Below are 25,105 nucleotides of genomic sequence, written 5' to 3'. Positions count from 1 at the left end.
CTTCTCCAATTTTGCCCTCTTGCGCATACCCGATTGTAATCGCTCCACCATTGGCGGCCGTGCCTTAGCTGCCTGGGCCCTAAGCTCTGGAACTCCCTCCCTAAACCTCTCCGCCTCTTTTTCCTCTTTTAAGACGTTCATCAAAATCTGTGCTAGTATCTCCTTATGTGGCTGGTTGTCAAATTTTGACAAAAAAAGTAGAGGAGACCATGTCATTATCCAGTCAGCATTGCTGGTGAAGATCTCGCTCAGATCACACAGATGTCCATGACATAGTCTCTATTTCCTGTCTGTCAATATAAGACGGGCATTATCTTTAAATGCAGATCTATGACCACTTTCTTCAAACCATTGTTTTAGAACCATAAAAGTGTCACAGCACAAAGTGAGGCCCTTCGGCCCATCATGCCTGTGCCCGCTCTTTGCTCGAGCGATCCAAAACGAATACCATCACCTTGGTCTCTGCTCATACCCCTGTATCCTCCTTTGCTTCAAATATTTACCCATTTATCATTTAAAAGATGCAATGGTCTCTTCCTCAATTACTCCCTATGGTAAAGCATTCCATGCTCCAACAATTCTCTGCATAAAGACATTTTTTCTAACCCCTTCCTCACTCTCTAAAAATTTTAAGTTGATGATTCCTTGACACTAATCTTTCCACCTCAGTACCACCAAATGAAATAGTCTTTCCCGATTACTCCTACCAAAACTGTTTAATCTCTATTAAATCTCCTTTTAGCCTTACTGTTCTAGTGAAAATAGTCTCGGTATCATAACTGAAGTTTGTCATCCCTGATAAATTTATGCTGTGCACTCTCGAGGTCGGATTTTCGGTTCATTGACGTCCTGGAATGGCGGTAATGGCAGCAGGAAGCATTTCCAGATGGGTGGCCAGCCTTCAGCACCCCGCCGGGACATTCGGCGCCGGGTTTGTGGGAGTGCAGAGCAGTACTCCCGGGAGAGGCGAGCCGGTGTGCAACGCCCCTGGTTGCGACACCGACTCGAAATTTGAAACTCGCCTGATCCGTAGCGCCCTGTTGCACACCCTGGTGGGAACGGCTGTGAAAGCTGGCATTCCAGACTGTACCAGCCGCAGTGAGCAAAGTAATGTTGAGCTGATGCAAGTGTGATTGTTTTTTATTTTGTTATTTTTGTGATTTATGTTGATATGGCATCAGTAATGTATTGGAAATGTTTTTGGTGGGGTTTTTTTTTAGGGTTTTTTTTTCCACGGATGCCTCTCAGAGCACTCCGAGGCCGGCTGGTTACCTGGGGATTTTTAGTTGCTCAGCCGGCCTAGCACCCTAAAAAGAGGCGTGGAATGCCTCCCATAGCGCTCTGTTCCACAATCTGGATTAACACCGCAACAGAGGCGCGACCAAATTTCCGCCCCAAAATGTATTTTCTATAATAAGGAGCTCAAAACTGTATACAGTATGCTAACTGTAGCCTAAACATGGTCTTGTATCATTTATAATTACCTTTTTGCTCTTGTATTTCCTACATTACAACAATGACTACACTTCAAAAAAGTACTTAATTGGCAGTAAAGTGTGTTGGGACATCCTGTGGTGGTGAAAGTCACTATATAAATGCAAGTCTTTTTTTAATTCCATTTTATTCAATATTTTTCAGATATCAAATAGGATGTATATTGTGCCGGGAGATTGACTGTGTCCAAATTCAACTGGCCTATCTTCAGTCTCCATTACAGTACATATTTACATGCAACACACACAAACTTGTTGTTTAAAATACCTTTTAGATTCTTCTCTGAACTTCAATCAATACTGGCTTTATTTTCCCAAAAATAAGATCTACCTACTTCAGGGTACTTTTTCAGCCAAAAGACCTTTGAAGAAATTGAGGATTGGAATACTTCACTGAATTAATCCCGACAGAGGATTCAACTTGTGGAATTTGACTAATTTAAAAAAAAATTGGGATGATGGTGTCTTAGGTTACAGTACTAACAAACTTGGAGCCGTAACATTTCTAGTCACGACTGACACATTCAAATTATCTCCAAAATACATTTTCTTTAAATAACAGTAAATTAAACAACTATCAATTCAAAACAGATAATGTGCACTATCTGCTATTTTGTTTCCAAACAAGGTCTATGGCTCTGCTTTATTGAACACAAAAAGAAAGACAAAATGAGGAGGAATGGTTTGTTAATTGACTTAAGCAGCAAAAGTAGTGTTGGGCTCAACATGTATGTGTTGGTTGACAACAGACTGGGTCTTACCTTCACAAGTCAACTCCTTCATGTCTATCAGGATGTAAAGCTTGCCCTCAGGCTCCAAATCAACCTAGCAAAGAAACACATGCAATCATGAGGAAGTATACAAAGAAAAATAAATTAAGTTATATCATATACACCCATGAACAAACATAATGAAGCCTAGCCAATCCAAGATCAACTCTGATGACACGTCCATAGACCGGTGGAACCGCAGAAGTTTACAGCACAGGAGGCGGCCATTCAGAGCAATCCGGAATGAATCCCAGCCTCCCGCCTTGTACTTTCCTCTACATCAAATAGTTATCCACTTTTCCCGATATACACAACAAACTGCTTCTCAACCACACTCTGTAGAAAAACATTCCATACTGCAACAACCCTATGTGTAAAAAAATGTGCAATCTTTTTTCTCATTCACTTAGTGACAATTTTAAATGGCATATCCCTCATCACTGATGCCACCTTACCAAGAGAAATTGGGGGGAAATTTCCACAGTAATTCTCGCTCATCTGCTGCAACAATGGTGGGAAGGCCTGGAAAAAAAAGTCTACATGCTATTCTTCTGGGGTTTCTGCAGCTCTTTTGCCAAAGTTATTGTGGACGAGTAGGAAAATCCCACACTCCTTCCATTTTCCTATTCTTGGAGTCTATCTGTCTCCCATCTCCTCGATTGTCTTTTGCTGTTACTACATGTCCTGAACTGACCAAGCACTGTCTTTTGCCAGACTACTTTCTTGATGTGATCTAGAAATCTCTCATCCTCCCTGATGTTGTGAAATGTTGTCCAATGCTTCTTCAGCACATTGTTCCTCTACTCCAGAGACCCAATTTTCCTACACTTAAGTGTAATTGTGTTGTCCCTTGTTACACGAAGGATCCATGATAGCCCACATATCTTTACTCTACACAAAAGTGATCTAATCCTCTGTCTAACTTAAAGCTCCCAAAAGAATCAAACTCCATTTACTTACTGCACATAAATATTAATTATAGAAAAAGCTCTACAAAAACCATCCAAAATCCAATGCATTCAGTGTCAGCTGTGGCTCAGTGGGTAGCACACTCGACTCTGAGACAGAAGGTTGTGGGTTCAGGGACTTGAGCACACAAATCTAGGCTGATCCTCAGTACTGCACTGGAGTGTGCTGCACTGTCAGATCAACGTCTTTCGGATGAGACATTAAACTTGGGCCCCGTCTGCTCTCGGGTGGACGTAAAAAAAATCCCATGGCACTATTTCAAAGAAGAGCAGGGGAGTTATCCCCAGTGTCTTGGCCAATATTTATCCCTCAATCAACATAAAAACAAATTATCTGGTCATTATCACATTGCTGTTTGTGGGAGTTTGCTGTGCGCAAATTGGCTGCTGTATTTCCCACATTACATCAGTGACTATACTCCAAAAGTACTTCATTGGCCGTAAAGCTCTTTGAGACGTCGTGAAAGATGCTATATAAATGCAAGTCTTTCTTTCATTCTGTTTCATCGATCGACAATTTTTTAAGCTTCTATACTGTGGGTTAACTTTCTGAAAGCTAGAAATCTGGACAAAGTGATTGAAGTTTTAACGTTATTTTTGCCCTTTTCTCCATTCCATTTTCTGTCCGAGAAAATAGAGGCACGTGTCTAAAAAATATTATAAAATCAATAGGCAGGAATGCAGCTCAGGGAGGTCAGATAATTGATGGTTCAGGTAATATCACGAAGCTGGAATAGGCTAGGTCACTATTAGAAGCCTATCATTTGGGTAAATTGTAAATGACTTGTCATTTTATTTTTTCTAAAAGGCGAATGAGTGAATTGATTCAGTCTCCAAAGGTGGTTGTCCTTTTTTTGGCATAAGTGAGTGAAATGGACTGTTCTTATGACTGAAGTATGGATGTTAATCAGCTGAACAGTTAAGGCAGCTTCGGAGTTATTCACTATATTGTACACAACAGTAAAGATCAGGGCTTTGTTAGTGCTCATTTAGAATGGAATTCATCATCACTCTGCGTGTGTGCATGTGTGCGTAGAGAGGAATGAGAGAGAGAAAGGAGGAAACTAACCAAAAAGAATAATGTAAACATGCCAGGATGACATACTGAAACTACAGAACTCACATGCAACACATTGATATAGGTGGAGCCTGATACAGCCAAGGTTGACTCAGCAAACAGATATACAATGACATCACTGTAAGCTGCCTATTTAGGATCAATGATACTCAGTTCAACTTTTTACAGAAGACACACACATCCCTGGAGAAATATATTCAGCTGCAGTGAGGATGGCGCTGCATATTGCTTTTCTCAGTACATTTGAGACTTGGTATTGTAATAACCAGCTCCATTTTTAAAAAAAAAAGGTATCCCATTTATTGCAACTGAGCATAATGAGTTCAGGGGAATCCCAATTAGTCCAGATCAGACCAATGGAGTTCGGATAACACCTCTGCCTGTTCCAGGTAAACAGGATGACAGGTGTGGTAAAATATTATACCTAAAGTGGCTGGTCAAACCAATCTTTGCTGTTAAGGGATTACAAAGTCCAAATATTGCGATTCAACTGAACTGCTGAGTCCTCAGTTTGGGCTCATGTGCTTCTGTTGGTAATGAGAAGCTAAAGAAATGTGTTAAATGTTATAGCCAGATTACATACACGAGAACATAAGAAATAGGAACAGGAATAGACAACTCGGCCCTTCAAGTAGGCTCCGCCATTCAATATCATGGCTGATCTTCTACCTCAACTCCATCTTCCTGCACTATCCCCAGATTCCTTGGTTCCCCTCAGTATCCAACAACCTAGCGATCTCTGTCTTGAATATATTCAATGACTGAGCATCTTCAGCCCTCTGGGGTAGAGAATTCCAAACCCTTTGAGTGAAAAAAAATTATCCTCATCTCAGTCCTAAATGGTCACCCCTCACTCCAAGACTGTGAACCCTAGTTCTGGACTCCCTAGCCAGAGGAAACCCCCTCCCAGCATCTACCCTGTCAAGCCCCTTAAGAACTGTATATGTTTCAATGATATCATCTCTCATTCTTCTAAACACTAGGGAATATAAACCTAGTCTACTCAATCTCTCCTTATAGGACAATCCCCTCATCCCAGGAATCAATACAGTGAACCTTTATTGCACTCCCGCTAAGGCAAGTATACACAGTACTCCAGGTGTGGTCTTGCCAAGGCTCTATATAATTGCAGTATGACTTCTTTACTCTTATACTGCAACCCTTTTGCAATAAAGGCCAACATACCATTTGCTTTCCTACAGAAACTATTTCCTGCATCTCCTTTCATCTTGTAATTTTGAGAGACAAAAAAGAGGCAATGGTAACAGCCAGCAAGGGCAAGAAAAGTACCTATTCCAGTGTCCTTTGTAAACTGACCAACTGTACAGCCACATGGCACCCACTTTACACTATACACATGGTGTCTCTAATGAAGGCTCAAGTCCAGTAATGGTACACCAAGTTTATGCACTTGTACTTTTCAGTATTAGTTTATTGGAGTTGTTGCATTACTGAATGAAGTCATCTTGCAGTACTTTCCTTAGCCATTTCTTGGATTTGCTGAACAATGCACTGCAGCATGCCCATGGGTTACAAGTTTACAAGCAATTTGGTATAAATGGTCAAAACTACATATTCCTATTTTATTTTCAATCTAATGACATTCTCCAGCTTACTGTGGAAAAAACAAAGCACAAATATTGGTCTGACAATGTGATCTTATGAGAAGTGAAGTCAAATATCCAGAAGCTCACATCATTGGAGTGTGATTTCTATACAGCTTTACTACACTAGGAATCATTAAAAGGTGAATTAAGCATATCTATTATGCAAATATTCTTTATCACAGTCTTCAACTGGGAATCAATCAAGTCCTTAAGCCGTTTTATTAAATCCTCTGGGGCCAAAATTGCCCTGTTCTACACCTCCAGTTAGCACAAAATTGTTTTCGTGAGTGGGAGGGCGCTACCGGCTTCCGCGAAATTGCGCGGGAGTTAGCGGAGGCACGACTAGCCAGCCACGCCTCCGCCAATGACGTAATTGCCATGCACGCTGACCCCACACCAGCCTCGCAGGTCACGAACTAGGCCAACCTCTGCTCCTGGGGTGGAAGTTAAAGGGGAAGTGCACTGTGCCGTGCGCCGCTTTTTGTTTCTTTGGCCGACTCGCCAGTCGGCTCGTGCTCCAGCAATGTCGCATGGCTCGGACCGCAATGGTACAGCTGGGCACTCCATTTGGGTGCCAGGCTGGGCCACGACACCACACAGCCCTGGTGGCCCAGTGGAAGCCATCAAAGGACGCGCTAAGTTTGCAGCGGCCCTCCCCTTTAACGGAAGGGTAGGGGCATTGAAATGCATCAGCGCTACACAGAGAAACCGCATAACCCTGCCGATCCTACCCGCGTAGTGCCCCGGACCCCGACATTGCGCTCCACTTCCTGTGAGAGGCAGTAACCCGAATTTCGAGGCTGGGGTAGGACTTCCACGCCGGGCACAGGAAGTCCTACCCTGACTCGGTTACCACCCCCAATCGGGATAGAACCCAATTTCGACCCTCTTTTTTTTCTTGCCCCAGCTTTCATTATGGCTGGAAAATTTTAATCCATTATTCACACCTCTGGTGTCGAGAGTTATAAGTAAAATTTGTGTGTGTCAAATTTCGGTGTCAAATTTATCTGTTTTGTCTTGTAACACTGTTGTGAAGCGTCTTGGGACGTTTTACTACGTTAAAAGGCGCTATATAAATAAAAATTAGTATTATTATTCATAAAATATAAAGTCACTGAGCACATCTATCTTCTAAACTGTCTGGAGAAATGGCTGTGCCTCAGATGAAGTTGGACCACTTTGTGTGCTTTTATTAAGTGTTAATCTTAAAGGAATTGCTGTCTGCCCAATGCATGGAGCCTTATCAAATTGACTTGTGGTTTTTTTTCTTCATTTCTGATTAACATCCCTTATTTATGGTGAGGCTTTTCCTGTGGGCTATGTATCCATTTCTTTTTTAATCAGAAGTCAAAACAAGTTATGATGTAACTTCTAAAATGCTTTTCAAACTGTAGTTCCACTCCTATACAATGCCACTATTCAGTGGGAAAATTGAAATTTATTAGATACACATGCCAGTAAAAAGAGTGCTTCACCACCAAGTTAACTGGAGGGACAGACATGACCCAGTACAAAGAATAGATTTGAAGATCTGTAATGCGTGCACATTAAGATGTTGTGCTGACATGAAATAGCGGGCTTCAGTAATGGTGCTGTAGTCTATGAAGCAGCATTGTCAGACAGCCAACCATAATGTTCGAAGTCACACAACGGAGAGCAGCACTACCAATTCATTGGGAAGCAGCACAGTTCCCATTCATTTTTCCAACACAATTGAAGCAGTATGTCTATTGCTAGCAATTTATTAGATTTTCTGTGAAGCTGACAAAATCATGATGTTATATGCCTCTGGCTATTGGAGTATAAGTAAGCTGGAGGGAAGGTTCATCCATCATATTTGTGAGCCCAACTACGACAACTAAAGGTTTGTTTTATGAAAACCTATGTCTGGTTTGGATTATAGATTTCCTTGCATGGTATCCCTGGATTCGGCACTGCAGTTGTTAAAACAATATTTGTGTATTTTAATAATATGACGACATGAGAAGTATAGCTGGCTTGTCCTTTTGTTGTGTGGTATATTGTTAAAATTAAATTTGAATTAAGTAATGGGCTCAATAACTGTCCGGACAGGCGGCTGTAAGGGTAAATTCTTCGGGCACAAAATTTGATAGCCTCCGAAAACAGGTTAGGGGATCACAATGCGTGATTAACCCATGTCGGTTGAGTGTCCGATGCAGGCAGCATGCAAACTTTGTGCTGACTGCTCATTTAAATGATTGTAGCATGCAGCCAGTACTAACTGTGCTGTTGATTGGTGACATGCATCAGCAGAACGCCAAAATCGTCAGAGGTTAGCACCACTTAAAGCCAGCCTGCACCTCTTAGTGGTGCATTGTCGCTGGATCAGGTGGGAGAAGTGGTTATACAACTGATTTTGACATGGGAAACACTCAATAATGGAACAACATGGGAGAGAGCATGCTCCAAGATTTTCCGGTGCTGCATGGAAGGCCTTCGTGGAGGAGGTGGAAAGGAGGAGAGATGTCCTGTATCCGCAGGGGGCCAGAAGGACCTCCAGCCAAATGCTCTGAAGGCCATGGGAGCAGATAGCCATGACAGTCAATGCAGTACTGCAAAAAATTCAATGAGTGCACACGAGTGGTCAAGGTCAGTGAATGCATCTTCAATTGCCATATTCCACCAACTGTACCACTAGCCTCACACACTGCTCAATGCACCACAAGCTGTCAGACTGTGGGCTGCATCTCAATGGAACTTGATGCTTACAACAGGAGTCATTCGATATTGGTCAGGAGCAGGAATTCGATGCTCCACTTGTGCATGCCCCACTCCCTTCACCCCACCATTGGCTGCTGTACCTTCAGCCGTCTAGGCTTTAAGCTCTGGGATTCCCTCCCTGAACCTCTCCCTGCTCCTTATAAACTACCTCTTTGACCAAGCTTTTGGTCACCTGTCCTTCTTTGCCGTTGTGTCAATTTTTGACTATGTTGCTACATTAAAGGCGCTATATAAATGCAAGTGTTTGTTGTATTTGTATTGATTTCTTTAAAAATCATACTAGTTCCTTTCACCAAAGTTGTTGTAACAATGTATCGGCAATAACAATATAGCAAATTGTTCGCATTTCCTGATATTTTCATGGTGGAGGCCTGTATATCTCAACCAATAAAAGGTACCCAGGGTTTTACCAGGAAACCGATTATTTAAATACAGCTTAGGAGTGTTTCACCTCTCCTTCCCCCTCGTGTCCAAGTCTGAAGGTTGTGGGTTCAAGACCCACTCCAGTGACTTGAACACAAAAATCTAGGCTGACACTCCAGTGCAGTGCTGAGGGAGTGCTGCACTGTCAGAAGTGACGTCTTTCGGATGAGACGTTAAACCGAGGCCCCGCCTGCTCTCTCAGGTGGACGGAAAAGATCCCATAGCACTATTTTGAAGAAGAGCAGGGGAGTTATCCCCGATGTCCTGGCCAATATTTAACCCTCAATCAACATCACCTAAACAGATTATCTGGTCATTATCTCATTCCTGCTTGTGGGAGCTTGCTGTGCACAAATTGGTTGCCACATTTCCTACATTACAACAGTCACTACACTTCAAAAGTACTTCATTGGCTTTACAGCGCTTTGGGACATCCTGAGGTAGTGAAAGACATAAATGCAAGTCTTTCTTTTCAAGACTTTTTATGGGTTGTTCTTGTGAAAAACTACTACTTAGCCAACACCTTTAATTTGCCTTACACTCTTAATATCACCTTCAAGTCCAAGATTAAAACTCTTGAAGTAATCAAGTCAAATACTTTTGAAAAGAGAAGGCTGAGGTGTGACCTAATAGAGGTCAGTAAAATTATAAAAGTGGATACAGAGGGAGTGTTTTCACTTGTGGAAAAGAACATAACTAGAGGCCATCAATATAAGATAGTCACCAAGAAATCCAATAGGGAATTCAGAAGGAACTTCTTTACCCAGAGAGTGGTGAGAATGTGGAACTCGCTACCACAGGGAGTGATTGAAGTGAATAGTATAAATGCATTTAAGGGGAGGCCAGATAAGTATATGAGGGAGGAGGGAATAGAGGGTTAGATTTAGGTGAGGAAAAACAGGGAGGAGGCTTCAGTGGAGCATAAACACCAGTATGAACTGGTTGGGCCGAATGGTGCATTTCTGTGCTATATATCCTATGTAAATCAGTCCAAAGGCTATCCCCACCAGTGTGTGACGTACCGTGTAATCCAATCTATTAAAAAAACAGCTTGCATTTATATAGCGCCTTTTACGTTGTACAATGTCCCAAGGCCCTTCACAAGCATTCACAAAATTTGACATTGCATCACATAAGGAGATATTAGGACAGGTGACTAAAAGTTTAGTCGAAGAGGTAGGTTTTCAGGAGTGTCTCAAAGGAGGAGAGAATGGTAGAGAGGCAGAGAGTTTAGGGATGGAATTTCAGAGCAGCTGAATACAATATTCTCATCCTTAGTAGTAAGAGCTTCTTAAGAGGTAAATTAGACAAAGAGAAATGCAACACAATTCCTTCCTTCCAATAAATTCCATTAGCATCATTACTGAAAGTATTCACACATTTATGCTGATTGGCAGCAATGTGCCCTGGAACTGTCGAAGAATTAGAATCTATAATCCATTAACAGAAGCTCTCCCTGCCACCACCCCTGTCTAAATCTATATTATTAAAAGGTTTGGACTGCAGTGAACTTGAGTTCCTGCTAACCACAAGACACAGTAGTCAGGTGCCAACATTGGTCTCCGCTAACTATACGATATCACAGACCAATCAGATACCCACAAGAACACAATGGCAGCCATGTTGGGGTGAGGGGGAGGCGGGAAGGAGGAAGTGAGAGAGAGTGATAACTGCTCACAGCACCCTGAGCAGCAATGGAGAGCAAGAGCCCAAATGTGATCATGGGAGATTAACTAGTAGTTCTAAACATTAGGAGGAATTGCTACAGCAACAAAATGTTAGAATTGTTCAAAATACAGCATTTGAAGTATTTCCAACTTCATCCCTGGAATAAGACATCGATTAGCCCGTTTACAGACGGTGAACTGACAGTGAAGGCATTAAATAGACCAATGAGAAGAGAACACAGACAAAACAGAAACCCTACATTCCACAGTAGGCTGAAGAAACCAATTAGAGACCGATCGCTCATATTTCTGTGACGACTCAGAACAATTTGGTTCGCTGCCCCACTATTCGGGTAAGGGCATTCAAGGCGAGGAGGAAACCAATTTCATGGCGGTTATGGTAACTTTCCGAATAGTCCGTTTAATATAACTTCAAGATGAGTCTTATGTACTTAACTCTGGAGGTTGAAGTCTAGAGATGACGGTCCCTGTCCTCTCTCACATACCTGGTCCTCGAGCAGAAATAGTTAGTATGAACATGGATACTGTCATCAGTGTCACTCTAAACAGGTAGGTTATCTACTAGTAACTTCAAATTTTAATGTACATTAAACAAAGTGTTTACTTAAAACTTTAATTGTAAGTGGAGTGAAGCCTGCCAACAACAGAACCAATTAGAGGCCAACTATCCCAACTGTTGACCCATACTATGGAAATTGCAGGATGTTGTATATTACTTCACACAAGCATGTTGGTAAAATTCCATCAGTTTAGGAAAAACCCAATGGGCTGCAGTATGCGGTTTGATTCCCGCAAATTATTCTGCAAACGGCTTTTATTTATAGCGCTTACTTGCGCAAATTGTCGAATTCCAGTTGATACATTAATGCACAAGCAGATACGAGTAGCAATCACATTCCATACAGTTTTCATAAAGTATTGGCTTTTCTTTCGGGATTTCCTGGGCTGGAGCTGGTGGCTGAGCAAAATTCCCCTCTAAGCAAACTGAAAGGACACCACTGGACTGGCAGAGGCTGTAGTGTGTAGCTAAACTCAGATTATCTGAGATCAATAGATTATAGACATTACATCTGTTTTCTTCCCATGCTTTCTGTATTAAGCCTCATTTCTACGTGATGACCTTCCGAGTTCACAAAAATTGCACCACTTTATTAAAGCAGAAATATGAAACCCTGAATTTTCAATACTTTTTAAACAAGAATTAACAACAGTAATTCTACACTATTTTAGACCCTAAATTATTGAACTAACCTGTTCCATCTCCCTATGTTCGGTTTGGTTTTCACTGTGTAACAAAGTACTAGCAGTACAGTACTATGTTTCATTAAAGTGTTTTTTTCCTGTCTCATACTCCCTATCCTTCTTCCCCAAGTTTGGTGTCTTAAACCCTTCAATCACATGACATAAAGCCCCAAGGAAAAATTCATCAGGTAGGCTGGTAGCTAGAATGATACAGCACAGAAGGATGCCATTCAGCCCATCATGCCTGTGCCAGCCATGGGCTTTCCAATTAGAGGGAGGGGGAAGAGAAAGAACAAGAGAAAAAATGAGACAAAGCAAAAAGAGAAAAAAAGATGAAGATTAACGTTCTCAGCCACACGAATACAACCAGCCAATATTAAAGCAACAAAAGGATGCCCACTTGCCTGCAGGTGGAATATACACATGGACACCAAAACTAGGAACCAAGGAAGACAATGTAATAGCTTAGAAAGGGAGATCCTTACTTTTAAAACAAAGCTCCTGGCGCTCTTTTTTGCATTCTTTCCTTCCCTTCCCAGGTCTCTGTGACATGCACACTTACCCCATGAACATAGATATGTGACCTGTCAACATGCTCTGCCAATGCTGCCCTGCAACCAGTCTTTAGAAGCGTTTGAAAACATCCCAAAGAAACTTCCCCTTGAATTCTGTGCAGGGAAACCCCTGGTTTTTACCAGTGCTTTTCCCGGGTGACATAACGGAGGTTAGGAACTCAGTAAGAAGGGATCACAGGTTTTCTGTTCTGTACCAACTTTCATCACATGTTTAAATGTCTTGGATACGACTTATGGTCAATCCCACATGCTTATTAATGGTCTCATGCATAATATCAAGCATGTCCCTAAATGTCGTAAACAGTTTGAGAATGACCATAACTTGCACCTGCAAACAGAATTAAAACACAACGGTCACTTTTGCACAGGAACTGTACAGCATCGCTGAAAGTAGCCCTAGATAAACTTTACTGGGCTAGTCCACATCCTGTCTGCACACAGCAACAACTGCACAGGGCGCTGCTGTTATCACAAAGTATCTGCAGATCACACCAGAAAACACAGCGCCAAACAGGTGCAGAGTTGTTTCTTTGCCCGCCCCCACCCAACACCCCCCTCTCAATCCAGCCCCCCACCCAACCCCTCCCCCACCGCCGCCACCCCCTACCAACAGTGAATGCACTTGCTACTTGCTAATATAATTTCACCTTCTGTTCAGAAACAAAGCTTTAAACTTCAATGACCAGAGATTTTAAAGCCGTCCTTCACTGTTTTATTAAATGCTGAGCTAAGCACATACTAAAAACAGATCAGAAAGCAGTAGTAGCAATCGAGATCATGATTTCTAAAAGGATAGAATTACATGTATTTTATTTCAGATAAGTAAAGAAATTGTGCAATAAAAAGGAACAACTTGTATTTATATAGCGCCTTTAATGTAGTGAATCGTCCCAAGCGCTTCACAGGAGCATTATGCGATAAAAATTTGACACCGAGCCGCATAAGTAGAAAGCAGCGCAGGTGATCAAAAGCTTGTTCAAAGAGGTATGTTTTAAGGAGCGTCTTGAAGGACCGGAAGCCAATGTAGGTCAGCGAGCACAGGAGTGATGAGTGAGCAGGACTTGGTGTGAGTTAGGAAATGGCCAGTCTAGTTTTGGATCACCTCTAATTGACGTAGGGTAGAATATGGGAGGCCAGACAGGAGTGCATTTGAATAGAAAAGTCTAGAGGTAACAAAGGCATGGATGAGGGCTTCAGCAGCAGATGAGCTGAGACAAGGGCAGAGACAGGCAATGTTATGGAGGTGGAAATAGACAGTCTTAGTTATGCTGCGGATATGTGGTTGAAAGCTCATTTCAGGGTCAAATATGACATCAAGGTTGCAAACAGTCTGATTCAGCCTCAGACAGAAGTTGGAGAGATGGATGGAGTCAGTGGCTATGGAACGGTGTTTGTGGTGGAGACAGAAAACAATGGCTTCGGTCTTCCCAATATTCAATTGGAGAAAATTTCTGCTCATCCAGAACTGGATGTCGGACAAGCAGTCTGACAATTTAGAGACCGTGGAGGGGTCGAGAGAAGTGGTAGTGAGGTAGAGTTGGGTGTCATAGAAACATAGAAAATAGGTGCAGGAGTAGGCCATTCGGCTTCGAGCCTGCACCACCATTCAATATGATCATGGCTGATCAGGCAACTTCAGTACCCCATTCCTGCTTTATCTCCATACCCCTTGATCCCTTTAGCCGTAAGGGCCACATCTAACTTCCTTTTGAATATATCGAATGAACTGGCCTCAACAACTTTCTGTGGTAGAGTTCCACAGGTTCACAATTCTCTGAGTGAAGAAGTTTCTCCTCATCTCGGTCCTAAATGGCTTACCCCTTATCCTTACACTGTGACCCCTGGTACTGGACATCCCCAACATCGGGAACATTCTTCCTGCATCTAACCTGTCCAATCCAGTCAGAATTTTATATGTTTCTATGAGATCTCCTCTCATTCTTCTAAACTCCAGTGAATACAGGCCCAGTCGATCCAGTCTTTCTTCATATGTCAGTTCTGCCATCCCGGGAATCAGTCTGGTGAACCTTCGCTGCACTCCCTCAATAGCAAGAATGTCCTTCCTCAGATTAGGAGAAAAAAAATTGTACACAATATTCAAGGTGAGGCCTCACCAAGGCCCTGTACAACTGCTGTAAGACCTCCCTGCTCCTATACTCAAATCCTCACACTATGAAGGCCAATATACCATTTGCCTTCTTCACCGCCTGCTGAACCTGCATGCCAACTTTCAATGACTGATGTACCATGACACCCAGGTCTCGTTGCACCTCCCCTTTTCCTAATCGGTCACCATTCAGACAATATTCTGCCTTCCTGTTTTTGCCACCAAAGTGGATAACTTCACATTTATCTACATTATACTGCATCTGCCATGCATTTGCCCACTCACCTAACCTGTCCAAGTCACCCTGCAGCCTCTTAGCATCCTCCTCACAGCACACACTGCCACCCAGCTTAGTGTTATCTGCAAACTTGGAGATATTACATTCAATTCCTTCGTCTAAATCATTAATGTATATTGTAAATAGCTGGGATCCCAGCACTGAACCTTGCGGTACCCCACGAGTCACTGCCTGCCATTCTGAAAAGGATCCGTTTATTCCTGCTCTTTGCTTCTTGTCTGCCAACCAGTTCTCTATCCACACCAATATATTACCCCCAATATCATGTGCTTTAATTTTGCACACTAATCTCTTGTGTGGGACCTTGTCAAAAGCCTTTTGAAAGTCCAAATACACCACATCCACTGCTTCTCCTTTGTCCACTCTACTACTTACATCCTCAAAAAATGAGAAGATTTGTCAAGCATGACTTCCCTTTCATAAATCCATACTGACTTGGACCAATCCTGTCATTGCTTTCCAAATGCGCTATTACATCTTTAATAATTGATTACAACATTTTTTCCACTACCGAAGTCAGGCGAACTGGTCTATAATTCCCTGTTTTCTCTCTTCCGTCCTTTTTTAAAAAGTGGGATTACATTAGCTACCCTCCAATCCATAGGAATGGATCCAAATCTATAGACTGTTGGAAAATGACCACCAATGCATCCACTATTTCTAGGGCCACTTCCTTAAGCACTCTGAGATGCAGACTATCAGGCCCTGGGGATTTATCGGCCTTCAATCCCAACACAATTTCCTGACTAATAAGGATTTCCTTCAGTTCCTCCCTCTCACTAGACCCTCGGTCCTCTAGTATTTCCGGAAGGTTATTGGTGGCTTCCTTAATGAATTGGTCTGCCATTTTTTTGTTCCCCATTATAAATTCACCTGATTCTGACTGCAAGGGACCTACGTTTGTCTTCACTAATCTTTTTTTCTTCACATATCTATAGAAGCTTTTGCAGTCAGTTGTTATGTTCCCTGCAAGCTTCCTCTCATATTCTATTTTCCCCCTCCTAATTAAACCCTTTATCCTCCTCTGTTGAATTCTAAATTTCTCCCAGTCCTCAGGTTTGCTGCTTTTTCTGTCATCAGCATACATGTGGAAACTGGCACAGTGTTTCCAGATGATTTCACCAAGGGGCAACATGTAGATGAGAAATAGAAAGGGGCCAAGGATAGATCCTTGGGAGGACACTAGAGGTAATGATGCAGGGATGAGAAGCGAAGCCATTGCAGGTTATTCTCTGGCTATGATTAGATCGATAAGAATGGAACCAGGCAAGTGGAGTCTCACCTAGCTGAACGACAGTGAAGAGGAATTGGGGAAGGAGAGAGTGGCCAACCATGTCAAAGGCTGAAGACAAATGAAGGATTAGGAGGGATAGTTTGCCTTTGTCACAGTCATAAATGACGTCATTTCTGATTTTGATGAAAGCTGTTTCGGTACTGTGGCAGGCGCAGAAAATCGGATGTGAGGGATTCAAACATTGAATTGTGGGAAACATGGGCACGGATTTGGGAGGTGACAACACGTTCAAGGACTTGAGGAAAGAGAAGTTGGAGATAGGGCGGTAGTTTGCAAGGACGGAGGGACCAAGGGTTGGATTTTTGAGGAGAGGGATGATGACGGCAGATTTGGGAGAAGAGTGCCTGAGGAGAGAGAACGGTTAACAATGTCAGCTAACATGGAAGCCAGAAAAGGAAGTTGGGTGGTCAGCAGATTGGTGGGAATAGGGTCAAGGGAACAGGAACTGGGTCTCTTAAGAACATAAGAAATAGGAGCAGGAGTAGGCCATTTGGCCCCTCAAGCCTGCTCCGCCATTCAATAAGATCATGGCTGATCTGATCATGGACTCAGCTCCACTTCCGCTCCTCATAACCCTTTACTCCCTTATCGCTCAAAAATCTATCTCCGCCTTAAATATATTAATGGCCCAGCCTCCACAGCTCTCTGGGGCAGAGAATTCCATAGATTTACAATCCTCTTAGAAGAAATTTCTCCTCAGTTTTAAATGGGCAGCCCCTTATTCTGAGACTATGTCCCCTAGTTTTAGTTGCCCCTGTTGTGTATCTGTAAAGCATGCACTCCCATGTTCCGCCACCAGGGAGCTCATCCCCTGAAGTCCCAAAGGATCCCAGCATCCCTTGGGAGCACTGTATATAAGCCGGCCCCCCAAGGCCTGTTCCTCACTCTGGAGTGTCTTAAAGACTGAGGTCACTGTTACTTTAACCTCCCTGTGTGCAGCTTCATCTGTGTTAGGAACACAATATCCCCTATGAGTGGAAATATCCTCTCTGCATCCACCTTGTCGAGCCCCCTCATTATCTTATACGTCTCGATAAGATCATCTCTCATTCTTCTGAATTCCAATGAGTAGAGGCCCAACCTACTCAACCTTTCCTCATAAGTCAACTCCCTCATCTCCGGAATCAACCTAGGTGAACCTTTTCTGAACAGCCTCCAATGCAAGTATACCCTTCCTTAAATACGGTGACCACACTCCAAGTATGGCCTTACCAATACTCTGTACAGTTGTTGCAGGACTGCTCTGCTTTTATACTCTATCCCCCTTGCAATAAAGGCCAACATTCCATTTGCCTTCCTGATTACTTGCTGTACCTGCATACTAACTTTTTGTGTTTCATGCACAAGGACCGCCAAGTCCCTCTGTACTGCAACACTTTGCAATTTTTCTCCATTTAAGTTATAATTTGCTTTTCTATTATTTCTGCTAAAGTAGATAACCTCACATTTTCCCACATTATACTCCATCTGCCAAATTTTTGCCAACTTACTTAGCCTGTCTATATCCCTTTGCAGATTATTTGTGTCCTCCTCACAATTTGCTTTTCCATCCATCTTTGTATCATCAGCAAACTTGGCTAAATTACACTCGGTCCCTTCATCCAAGTCATTAATATAGATTGTAAATAGTTGAGGACCCAGCACCGATCCCTGCGGCACCGCACTAGTCACTGTTTGCCAACCGGAAAATGACCCATTTATCCCGACTCTCAGTATTCTGTTAGTTAGCCAATCCTCTAGCCATGCTTTTACCCCCAACCCAGTGAGCTTTTATCTTGTGCAGTAACCTCTTATGTGGCACCTTATCAAATACTTTTTCGAAATCCAAATACACCACATCCATTGGTTCCCCCTTATCCACCCTGCTCATTACATCCTCAAAGAACTCCAGCAAATTTGTCAAACATGATTTCCCTTTCATAAAGCTATGCTGTCTCTGCTTGGTTGAATCATGCTTTTCCAAATATCCTGCAACTGCTTTCATAATAATGGGCTCCAGCATTTTCCCAACAACAGATGTTAGGCTAACTGGTCTGTAGTTTCCTGCTATTTGTCTGCCTCCTTTTTTAAATAAGGGCATTACATTTACATGGTCAGTATGAGCTCAGAAAGGTCATATGGGGAGATCAGAGAGAAACTGGAGAAAGATGTGAGGTCAGGGCTAGGGCAAGGGGCTACCTTAGAGAAAGTTTGGCCCAGTGGGCTAGGGGAAGGAAGGGAAGAGGTAGAGGCAGCGGAACAGATGGTCTCAATCTTAGAGACAAAGAAGTCCATGAGCTCCTCACACTTATTGTCAGAGGTGAGTGAGGTGGAGACTGGGGAGAGGGGTTTAAAAATACAATTAGCAATGGAGAATAGAAGCCGTGGTTTATCTTTACATTCCAGGATGATTCTGGAATAATGAGCGATTTTGGCAAACGAGAGCAGGACCCAGATGTGGTCCAGCCAGATCTGGCAGTGAATGGTTAAACCAGTTGTCCGCCATATCCGTTCAAGTCTACGTCCCTTGGACTTAAGGGAGTGAAGATCAGGGCTGTACCAGGGCCAACGGCCAGGGTGAGAGAAAGTAATTGTTTAAACAGGGACTAGGGCAAAGGTGGTGGTGAGGGTGCGATTGAGATCAGTGGCTGCAGAAATGTCATGGTGAATGGAGGGCCAAAAGCTGAACAGTTGGGAATTGATAAGTGCAGTCGGGAGAAAGGTTTTTCCAGGGGGTAAGGTTTTTTTCGGGGGAGGGAAGGGGGATATTGGTGGAGAGCGATACGAGGAAGTGGTCAGAGATGGCCTTATCTGCGATTGACATGATGGGAGTAGTGAGGCCACGAGACATGGCAAGGTCAAGGGGCTGGCTGTGAATATGGGTTGGGGAGTTCACATGCGAGGAGAGATTAAGGAAGGACAGGAGGCTAATGAACTCAGAAGAGAAAGAGCACAATGAATTGAGATGGAGGTTGAAATCACAGAGGATGAGAAGTCGCTTGGTGCAGAGGCTGAGGGAGGAAAGCAGTGACGATCTCTCGGTAATAACATTTTCATCGTACTTGAGGGAGCGGTAGAGAAGGAGAATTTTAAATGAGAGATGAGAGGGGTGGGATTAGGTGAGATGCTCAAAGTACCGGAGGAGGAATAGGGGGACAGGAGTAGGGGGGACCCAGCCTCCAGAGCTCTCTGGGGCAGAGAATTCCATAGATTTACAACCCTCCAAGAAGAAATTTCTCCTCATAGTCTCAGAATAAGGGGCCGCCCATTTAAAACTACGTCCCCTAGTTTTAATTTCCCCTATACGAGTGGAAATATCCTCTCTGCATCCACCTTGTCGAGCTCCCTCATTATCTTATAAGTTTCGATAAGATCATCTCATTCTTCTGAACTCCAATGTGTATAGGCCCAACCTATCTTTATAAGTCAATCCCCTCATCTCCGGAATCAACCTAGTGAACCTTCTCTGAACAGCCTCCAATGCAAGTATATCCCTCCTTAAATAAGGAGACCAAAACTGTAAGCAGTACTCCAGGTGTGGCCTCACCAATACCCTCTACAGTTGTAGCAGAATGTCCCTGCTTTTATACTCAATCCACCTTTGCAATAAAAACCAACATTTCATTTGCCTTCCTGATTTTGTGTTTCATGCACAAGGACCCAGAGGTCCCTCTGTATTGCAACATTTTGTAATTTCTCTATTTAAAATCATAATTTGCTTTTTTATTTTTCCTGCCAAAGTGGATAACCTCACACTTTCCCACATTATACTCCACCTACCAAATGTTTGCCCATTCAATTAAGCGGTCTATATCCCTTTGCAGACTTTTTGTGTCCTCCTCACAACTTGCTTTCCCACCCATCTTTGTATCATCAGCAAACTTGGCTACATTACACTTGGTCCCTTCATCCAAGTCATTAATATAGATTGTAAATATTTGAGGCTTCAGCACCGATCCCTGCGGCACCCCACTTGTTACCATTTGCCAACCGGAAAATGACCCATTTATCCTAACTCTCTGTTTTCTGTTAGTTAGCAATCCTCAACCCCGTGAACTTTTATCTTGTGGAAGGTTGAAGATTAATGAAGGATTGGGGTAGGGATTTGGGAGAGCGAAGTAACTGAGCGAGGAGAGATGAAAGGAGGCATGACAACAGGTGAACACCGTCAGGGAGGGAGAGAGGAAAAAAAGGAAAGAGGAAGAAACAGTGAGCAAGTATTGAATGGCTCAGGTCCGGAGCGGCAACCAAAGGGCGCATGCGAATGGACACGGGAAAAGCTCAGGTTACATAGGCCTGTTTAAATATAGTAGTTAATGGGATACAGTAGCAGGGGGACCACGGTCAAAATCAGAGTTCCCATGGAAGGACAAAGTCGACATGAACAGGATGGGCCAGCACAGAGCATCGACAGACCGCTGTCCGAAGCAGGCGAATGAAGTCCAGAAGCTATTTGAAATGTAGCGAGATCGAGGATGTGCTGTTGGAAGGAGAGTCGGTAGCGGTGCAGAATGATGGCAAAGTTGACAAGTTTATGGAAAGGAAATATAACAGTGTATATCTATTGTCTCGGGTCATCAAACAGTTTCAGTTTTAATTCTCTTTTAAACGGTACAGTTCCCTCTTGTCTTGATCTGAACTGAAGTATGTCTTTTCAGTCACACAGCGGAAACTGGGACATCGTTGGAATGGGAAATTGAACCCTTATGACTGAATTGGCAATCCTGTATGGTGTGGTACAGTATCTGTTACCAAACTCGTCTTAAACACAATGAAGAACCTTGTGTGTGTTATTTTACTTCAGGCGCAGAGTGTAAAGCTCTAGACGGGCAATATCAAACTTTAGGTTGGATAAATGTACTGCGTGGGTCTTGTAGATTACAATGTAAATTATACTGCTGTTTGAAACGGATAAAAATGTTATCTGAAAAGTTTGTTTTGCATGTTCTTTAGTCTTCCCTTGTGGTCTCCCCTTGCTGGCCGCCAGGTCCAGATGTAAAAGCTGCAGGCACTCTGCTCCCAGGCCTTTGTCAATGCTGCCCTGACAATAGCCTCTTGGATCACTCTCATAGAAACATAGAAAATAGGTGCAGGAGTAGGCCATTCGGCCCTTCTAGCCTGCACCGCCATTCAATGAGTTCATGGCTGAACATTCAACTTCAGTACCCCATTCCTGCTTTCTCGCCATACCCCTTGATCCCCCTAGTAGTAAGGACCTCATCTAACTCCTTTTTGAATATATTTAGTGAATTGGCCTCAACAACTTTCTGTGGTAGAGAATTCCACAGGTTCACCACTCTCTGGGTGAAGAAGTTCCTCCGCATCTCGGTCCTAAATGGCTTGGGTCCTTCTCAATCCAGCACAGCTGGGATCAGGATTCGGAGTCTGCGAATTCTGGATGGAAGCTTGCAACCCCTGCTGCTCCGTAGTACTGCAGGTAGGAGCTCGAAACATATTTCTGGCTATTCCATCATGGGGAGCATCACAGCCAAGCCCAATCATTTCCCTAGTCTCAGGTCCACACATACACATTATCCAGAGAGAGCCATGAGAGAGCAAACGAGTGGGAATGTTAACCAACAACAGGCCCCGTCCCTCTCCTTACCTCTTTGGACTCTGGTTGTGTGTGAAGGTGACAACTCTGAGCTGGGAGCCTCAGTCACAGCTGATCTGAACTTGTAACTCACACATCCAAACCCGCCAGCACAAACATACTTCAAGCAAACCAAGAGAACACACAAAGGAAAGCAGGCTCTGTGTTTGGGGCATTGCTCACAGGGTACCTCATCGTAAACTTACCTCAGCACCAACATTTCTAAATCACTTGCTGGGTTCAGGCCCAATAAAAGAGATAATTCATAGGACAGAAATTACAGCACAGGAGGAGACCATTCAGCCCCCAGTGCCTGTGCTGGAGTTGGAGCTCTCTCCTGTAACCCCACTCCCCCCAGTTCCTTTTACATTCCTTTTCAAATATTTAGCCTATACCCTTTTAAATTATGTTCTAGTCACTATTTCAATAGGCAATTGTGGTGAAGCAGCCCATGGCCCCATAGCCACCAGTTAAAGATCATTCCTTCTCTATTCGCCCTTGGTTTGTCCGGTGTGAATCCTCGGTTTCTGCCCCCTTGTTTCCCATTCGCCCACCAGTGGAAATAATCTCTCACTGTTTACCCACAGTAAAGTCCCCAGAATGGACTCGCCCCTTGACTGGCTGCTCCTTTTACAGTGCTGCTCCCACCAATTACGCTGCTGCTGCTCCCAGCTCTACAGTAAATGCCAGTCCACACCACATTCCACAGTTGCCTTCCCTCCCCCACCCCACTCATGCCCCAATTACCTCTACCTCCCAGTCTCCCCTCAGCCACTCATTCTCCTCAAGCCTCATCCCAACCTAGACTCTGGAGCTTCCTCCCTACAAGACTCCCGATTGTTCCCAACACACATGCCAGCCCCGGCTCCCTGTGGTGGGGGGAGGTGGAGCGGGGGTGAGGCCTGAACAGGTGGGAAGTTAGTGGGTGGAATTTAAATGAAGCCTGGGAGTTAAGAAGCCTCTTTTGTTCCAGAGCAGCTGAGTTTTGAACAGACTTCAAAACTTGCCCGAAGAAGATTGCCTGTCCCCCAACCCCCTCCCCCCCCCCCAACAGTTAAAATTGGAACTTTTAACATACAGCAATCACACATGTCCAACAGCCATAGTGGAGATGAATATTGAATGTACACGTCATCATTACACACAACCTGTGCATGCACAATAGTCTACATACAATGTACAGCAAAGGAACAGGCCATTCGGCCCAACGCCAGTGTTTATTATCCATATGAGCTTCCTCCCACTCCCCTTCATTTAATCCCATCAACATATCCTTCAATTCCTTTCTCCCTCATGTACTTATCTAGCTTTCCCTTAGTTGCATCTTTGCTATTCGCCTCAACTATTCCTTATAGTAACGAGTTCCACATTATGAAAGCTCTCTGGATAAAGAAGTTGCTCCTGAATTCCCCATTGGATTTATTAGTGACTATTTTATATTTATGACCCCTTGTTTTGGTCTCCCCATACAAGGAAAAATCTTCTCATCTACCCCATTTCATTTTCCAATTACACACACATTCTGCAAGTTTATTAATGTTTTCTTGTATTTCATCGCAGTCTTCTTCCAATTTGAGATCATGCGCAAATTTTGAAATAGTACTTCCAAGTCCCGAGTCCAAATCATTTATGTAGAGTGACCAACAGTGGTCCCAGCACCAATCCTTGTGGAACACCACTTCCCACATTTTGCCAGTCCGAATAAATACTCTTAACCCCTACTCGTTGTTTTCTGTTTTGTAACCAGCTTGCTACTCATTCTGCTACTTGACTGCACATGCTCAAACCTTAGTCACGAGTCTATTACGTGGTACCTTATTGAAAGCCTTTTGAAAATCAAATATATTACATCTATTATATTACCTTTATCTACTCTTCCTGTTACTTCAATATTCCTCATGTGGATTGAAATATTTTAAATCAAAGCATTATATTTAAGTAACTGCAGGGGAATTGAGGGAGAGTCAATATCATTGAAATAAATGTAGTTCTGATAAAGATGCAGGTATTCATTTATTTCCATTTTAAAAGCTGATCAACCTTTTGTGTATTTTAAACATTCTGTAATAGGAGGCTAGATATTATGGCTGGTAATGATAGCAGGTGAGAGCTTAACATGCTTGTATGATATTCCTCCGATCACTATTTTAACCCAGTTAAAATAAATGGTATATGCCTTTCATTATTTGAATGGTTAGTAAGGAAGTGTCTGCTACCAACTACAATTATAATTTCTGTCCTACAATTGCTTTTTGAGTCAGTAAAAATGTTTTATTTTCTTGTATGGTGAATAAAAACCATTGCAAGCTGCAGTTATTAAAAAAGGAACTAAAATGCACAAAACATGGTTTGCATGAATGAGGGAAAACACTAAATTTAGTACTCTGAAATGGACCTGATGAACTGTCTCCAGTCTGAGATATACAGTCTTCATTATACCCTTATCGTTAATGTTGCCTCACAAGAACCTTCTATGTTGCTGGTACTAATATGGGGAGTGCAATATAACAATAACATGAATTTATATAGTGCCTTTAATGTAGTAAAAGGCACTACAGAGGAGCAGTATCAAACAAAATCTGACACCAAGCCACATTTTTTTTTTTTTTTATTCGTTCCTGGGATGTGGGAATCACTGGCAAGGCCAGCATTTATTACCCATCCCCAATTGCCCTCGAGAAGGTGGCAATGAGCCATCTTCTTGAACCACTGCAGTCTGTGGGGTAAAGGTAATCCCACAATGATGTTAGGTAGGGAGTTCCAGTATTTTGACCCAGTGATCACGAAGGCATGGCGATATATTTCTAAGTCAGGATAGTATATAGCTTGGAGGGGATCTTGCAGGTGATGGTGTTCCCATGCACCTGCTGCCCTTGTGGTAGAGGTCGCGGGTTTGGGATGTACTGTCGAAGAAGTCTTGGCAAGTTGTTGCAGTGCATCAGGTACACACTGCAGCACGTTGTGGCAGTGGTGGAGGGAGTGAACATTTAAGATGGGGTACCGATCAAATGGGCTGCTATATCCTGGAGGGTGTTGAGCTTCTTGTGTTGTTGGAGCTCCACTCATCCAGGCAAGTGGAGAGTATTCCATCACACTCCTGACTTGTGCCTTGTAGAAGGTGGAAAGGCTTTGGGGAGTCAGGAGGAGAGACACTCAATGCAGCATATCCAGCCTCTGACCTGCTCTTGCAGCCACAGTATTTATGTGGCTGTTCCAGTTAAGTTTCTGGTCAATGGTGACCCCAAGGA

General features: G+C 43.2%; 1 protein-coding gene across 1 annotated transcript in view; it reads right to left on the bottom strand.

Annotated features, from left to right (window-relative positions):
* LOC139263409 (protein kinase C epsilon type-like) overlaps positions 1–25,105 on the bottom strand; it is a 321,784-nt gene that overhangs the window by 197,157 nt on the left and 99,522 nt on the right. The window contains exon 3 of the mRNA XM_070879471.1: positions 2,255–2,318. Within this exon, the coding sequence (XP_070735572.1) occupies positions 2,255–2,318 (64 nt within the window). The remainder of the gene's footprint in view (positions 1–2,254; positions 2,319–25,105) is intronic.

This window comes from Pristiophorus japonicus, chromosome 4 (genome assembly GCF_044704955.1).
Source record: "Pristiophorus japonicus isolate sPriJap1 chromosome 4, sPriJap1.hap1, whole genome shotgun sequence".
Classification (NCBI taxonomy): domain Eukaryota; kingdom Metazoa; phylum Chordata; class Chondrichthyes; family Pristiophoridae; genus Pristiophorus; species Pristiophorus japonicus.
The sequence above is the reverse complement of the archived record's forward strand: the minus strand, read 5'-3'. Positions and strand labels throughout refer to the sequence as shown.